This window comes from Panicum virgatum, chromosome 5K, assembly GCF_016808335.1.
Source record: "Panicum virgatum strain AP13 chromosome 5K, P.virgatum_v5, whole genome shotgun sequence".
Lineage (NCBI taxonomy): Eukaryota > Viridiplantae > Streptophyta > Magnoliopsida > Poales > Poaceae > Panicum > Panicum virgatum.
Window position 1 is genome coordinate 32,885,090 of NC_053140.1, and position 5,594 is coordinate 32,890,683.

The 5,594-nt window shown below is 53.3% G+C and overlaps 1 protein-coding gene across 1 annotated transcript; it reads left to right on the forward strand.

Annotated features, from left to right (window-relative positions):
• Positions 1-1,398: 1,398 nt before the first annotated feature.
• On the forward strand, positions 1,399-3,375 carry LOC120707133 (putative pentatricopeptide repeat-containing protein At1g64310). Its single transcript, XM_039991929.1, has one exon. It carries the CDS (start codon positions 1,428-1,430, stop codon positions 3,117-3,119), a length of 1,692 nt encoding a protein of 563 aa, XP_039847863.1. The 5' UTR covers positions 1,399-1,427; the 3' UTR covers positions 3,120-3,375.
• Positions 3,376-5,594: the final 2,219 nt, after the last annotated feature.

The window sequence follows — 5,594 nt, forward strand, 5'->3', positions numbered from 1 at the left end:
ATCCATCCCCATAGGAGATCAAACACCGGCCAGCAGGGGCTCTACTTGAGCGCTGCTAGCCAGTCGGCCAGCAGGCTGTTCGATGCGATTTTATTATCCATATGCAGGGATTATTGTTTGACCGTAGGGCAACCATAAAAGTAGAGATAGGCTACAGGTCGGTGACATCAGGCGGAGAGAAAGGATGAGAAATTTTATTTGACTGACAAGCCGGTCCTCCAGTTAATTGTCCTTCCAACAAAACACAAAAATAGAGCCACATTCCATCTGGGTACCCCTAATTTATGGTCAACCGTACGGGAGGCTCCCGTACGGTCGATTTCCCGGCAGTATTTTTTTTCGTTTTTAGAAATTTTTTTGTCGTTTTCTGAGAAAAATAAATTCAGACATTTTTTCTGAGTCAAATAATTTTTCAAAGTGAAAAATTGGTGGGTAGAAAAAAATTCAAGAAAAAAATTGGTGAGATAAAAAAAATTTACGAGGAAAATTTTGACAGAGAGAAATTTATCAAATGGAAAAAACAAAAAATGTACATCCAAAAAAAACTCGTCTATTATTTTTTTTAAAAAAAAATGTATGAAAAAATGGATCTGGGCAGGGCGGCGCTGGTGGCGAGCGCCGCCGCCCCTGCCGGCGCACCGCGCCTCCCGCCGCCGCTCGCACCGCCGGACCCGCCATTTGCCGCCGGCGAGCTCCGCGAGCTGCTGGAGGGCCCCCCGCTGGGCTGCATGGTGACAGGCCCGGGGAGTCCCGGGAGGGCGCGGGGGCTTCTAGATCTGGGCGATTCGGGTTCCCTCATGCACCCGCGGCAGATCTAGGTCGACCGGGCCCGTGCGGCGCCGCGAGTCACCGGATCGTCGCCGGAGACGGCCCCCCGGAGGCAGGCTGCGGGGCTCCGGTGGCCGGTGGGGGGTGGTCAAGCCCTAATCTGGGTTTGGGAATGGAGATTTCTGTGTCTTTTGTCTCCCGGGATTTGACTGGTTTTTTAATGAGACACACAAGCCGGGGAAGGGGGAAGGAGAGAAGGGGAGGGAGTAACGCGGAAGGGGTAGACGGGGCAGTCGACCGTGAGTTGTTGAGTCTGCGGTCAACCGTAGATTCAGCTTCCCGATTCCATCTCTCGAACCAAATATGTAAATAGAACCGTTTCAATCCTAAAACTAGAAATTGAGCCATTCCATCCTAACTCACTCTCCAACCAAAAGCTACCTAATTCTATCAAGTTAAAAATTTAAAATGTTAGCTGTGCTTGTTCAGTCTTTTGCAAAATACAACAAGCCGAGTCGAGCCGAGCTGACCGAGTGATGAGCCGAGCGAGCTAGCTGTAGTGCCGTGCTGCTGAGTCCTGGCTCGTGAGTCGGGAGTCGTGAGACACTCCAGTCTCGCCTTGCCTTGGTTGCTGAGGGCCTGAGGCCCGCGTCCATGCTATGCGCGGGAACCTCCCGTCCGCCGCTGCTGCCGCCGCCGCCGCGTCCAGCAATGGTGCCGCCCTCCCTCTCTCCTTCTCCCACACGAAGCAGCTCCACGCGCGCCTCATCCTCGCCTCCCCCGCCTCCTTCCCCGCCGACCTCCGCCTCCTCCTCCTCCGCTCCTACGCCGCGCGCGGCGACCTCGCCTCGGCCCGCCGCCTGCTGGACGAGGCGCCCCGCCCGGCCTCGCCGCTCCTCTACAACGCGCTCATCCGCGCCCACGCCCGCCGCCTCGACCTCCCCGCGGCGCTCGCGCTCTTCGCCCGCATGCGCCGCTCCGCCACCCCGCCCGACGCGCGCACCTTCGCCTGCGTCCTCCGCGCCTGCGCCGACTGCTCGCGCCCGGGCGCCCTCAAGGTCGTGCATGGCGTCGCGTCATCCCGCGGCATGTGCCCGCATCCGGTCGTGGGGAGCGCGCTCGTCAGCGGGTACGCGAAGCTTGGCCTCTTGGACGATGCTCGCCGCGTGTTCGATGGATTGCGTGAGCCGGACTTGGTTCTCTGGAACTCCATGATGTCTGCGTATAGTTACCGGGGGATGTGGCACGATGGTCTACAGATGTTTTCGGCAATGCGGAGAGCTGGGGAGCAGCCGGATGGGTATTCAATGGTTGCCTTAGTCTCATGCTTCTGGGATCTGGAAGCACTTGCATTTGGTGAAGCGGTTCACGGATTGTGTGTCAAAGGGGGTTTTGACTCCGGGCACCATGTGAGAAGTGCACTTGTTTCCATGTACATGAGATGTGGGTGCATGGAATCTGGCCAAAGCTTGTTTCATAACCTACCAGATGCGGATTTAGTTACCTGGTCATCACTGATTACTGGGCTATTGCAAACTGGCAAGTACATGGAGTCATTTGATTTGTTTCGACAAATGTGCTTTACTGGGAGAAGGCCTGACAGAATATTGATTGCTAGTGTTCTGTCAGCATGTGCTTCTACAACTGCTATCAGTTGTACCAGGGAGGTCCATTGTTATGTGCTCAGGCTTGGAGCCGATAATGACATTAGAGTCTCATCTTCACTAATGGATGCTTATGCAAAATGTGGTTTCGCTGAGCTCGGGTATTGTGTGTTCTGCCAAATACCTAATAAGAATTCAGTCATGTACAACACAGTCATATCAAACCTTGGATCTCATGGTTTTGCAACTAAGGCCATTGAAGTCCTTGATGAGATGGTCAATGATGACCTCAGGCCTGATAGTGCTACCTTCTCTGCTTTACTTGCTGCTTGTTGTCATGTGGGAAACTTGGTGGAGGGATGGAAGTTGTTCAGGAGAATGAGGGATGAGTTTGAGATAGTGGTTGAAATGGAGCACTATGTGTACATGGTGAGGCTTCTTGCAACGTTTGGCCAGCTGAAGGAGGCATATGATCTTATACAAACAATGCAAATACAACCAGATTGTGGTGTGTGGGGTGCATTGCTTTGGGGTTGCTGTGTCCATCGTGATTCCAGCCTTGGCAGGATTGTTGCTCAAAAGCTTGTTGAATTCAATCCAGACAAAGCTACTTACAGAGTCCTGCTCTCAAACCTTTATGCCTCACAAGAGATGTGGTGGGATGCTGAGGAGATTAGGGATGAATTATCAAAGGAAGAAATGTATAAGAACACAGGGATAAGTTGGGTTGGTGAAGTAAAGAAATGATAGTTAGCATCAGTCACTGAAAAGCATGTAGATATCAAGTACTCCATTTTCAAAAGGTAATGTGCGGTTTGAACTAATGTGTTCTCCAAAGTCACACTTTGACCATGAATATCTTGTATATTATAATGTTTATTACCATAAAATTGACATCATATGAAAGTGTTTCCAAATACAAATCCAATGATATCAAATTTTTATGGTATTATGTATAAATTATTGGACTACATATTGGTCAAAAGGTTAAAATGTTTGAATATTGGATTGTGTGTGCCCCTTATATTGTGAGATGGAGGGGAGTAGATATGATTATATGAACTATGTATTGTAATATTATTATGTTCTAGTAGAGAAATTCTTCTAACCCATTGAAATGTTGTGCTTGTAAAATTTTAGCTTCGTATGTTCTTTACTCTATCCTCAGTTATAATCATGCAAATAGTTTGCATGCTTGAAACTGCTTACATGTTTGTTGTGGGATAAACTAAAATTTGGAGCACTAAGGGCTTGTTTGGATGAGACCCTAAGCCAGGCAAGCAATCTGTTAGAATTGTATATGTGTGTGTGTGAGGGGCCCAGGCGTGTATTGCACGTGGGCTAGGGCCGGCTATTGTGCCGAGCCTAGCTGGTTAGGATGGGTAGGGATCCCTGATTGGTATATTCTATAAACCTCTCTAGGGCCTGTCTATATATGTAACACATCTGTTAAATCCTAATCAAGCAACCATTCCACGCAATCTCTATTGCATTCATGGTATCAAGAGACCAGGATCCTCACGATCCCGCTTCCGCTCTCTAGCGCGCTCCTCGCGCTGCTAGCGCGCGAGGCCGCCCTCGAACGCACTAGCCAGGCCGAGTAGGACGCCGCCGCGGCCTCCCAGCAGCGCGACGCCGCGGCCACCCACGCGCATGTTGCCCTAGATCGCGCTGCGCACGAGCGCAAGGCCGCCGCCGATGCGGACGAGGACGACACACACTCCATCTCCACATGTGTCGGTGTCCTGACCCCGCGGTCTAGCACCAACTAGTGAATATGCTGCGTGTTCCGGTCTCCAGATGGTTGATGCAAGAAGAAAGACAATGACACCGGGTTTATCCTGGTTCCGGCCGATGAGGCCATACGTCCAGCAGAGGAGTGTGCACTGTATTACTTTCACCGAAGTGCTCGTAGTAGGGGGTACAAGCTGAGGCGAGAGAGGGAGAGAAGCTCCTAGGTCTCAAGGTGTACTAGGAGTGATTGAGGCGAGTGCCAATATCGGTGGAGTGAGTACGTGCGTTCTTGTGGTTCTTTTTCCTTCCGTTTCCCCTCCCCCTTTTATAGGCTCAAGGAGGAAGGGTTACATGCATGGGGGATCAGTGAGGTCGTCTACTTCTCCCCCCATGGTCCGGAGGAGAACAGTGGGTCTTCCCTGCCGCCGAGCGCTGTGTAGCATGGCATAAGTCGTGGTCATCGTCCTTGCGAATCCTTGCGCCCATGCCCGGAGCGCGTCCCTATCCTGTGGCGCCAAGCGATGGCGTGGTGATAGCTGTAGAAGTGCGCAGAGCCCTACGACGGATGTGGTGGGGCGTCGAGGGTGCTGAAGACTCCGGTCTTTCCCTGGTCAAAGGCTGTACTATGTCCGAGGGTTGCCGCCCACGCCCGCCGAGGGTCATACAAGGGAAAAGTACACAAGGTGGGCAGCACAGTGGCGGACGGTGACAGGCAAGTCCGTACTGTGCGTCGTAGACCTGCCCCGCGCCGGGAATAGCGGCACAGTGGCAGGTGCAGGTTGAGGAGACGCCGGTCACGTTCGCTGTGTGGCATGGTGGCCGACGCCAGCTGACGCCGCCCGACACCGTCTGACACCCGCCCCATGCCGCGGAGTAGTTGGCGAGTAAATGCGCCCTGTCCCGTCGGGCGGTTGGGCCGCCACCTCAGTCTGCCGAGGGGGGCTCGAGCAAGGCGGAGTTTCCCCCGTGCCGAGGGCTCGCGCAGGACTCGGCTGAGGGAGCCTCGAGCAAGGCAGAGATCGCTCCGCGGCTGGTGAGGCCTCGGATGGGACGTACTGTGGCGTTGGTCCGTAGGCCAAGTGTGTACTTCGAGATTCTCGTGCTCGAAGAGAATTTGGGCCACATGCTGGGCTGTGTTTTGCGTCGTTATTTGGGGGTTGTTTTAGTCCTAGGTTAGGGTGCCCCATAGTTATGGTATCCGATAGTAGCCCCGAGCCTTTGGTCGAGTTAGAGGACTCGCCCAGGAGTTGTTTGGCGATTTTACTTCTTGATGTGATCGATCGGCAGAGCGCTCCCTACGCGATGTGATGACTCGTCGGTCGGGGTAGTGCGCCTGTGGGAAAAGCACTCCGAGGTGCGCGCCCCTCCTTGTTTTGTCTCAGTGACAAGACGCGTCATCGCGCTGAGCAGGTCAGGGTCATGATGGCGCTTGCTGCCCTGTGGGTAGTGCTGGCGCCATGCTGTCCGATGCACAGGGTCTCAGTTCTG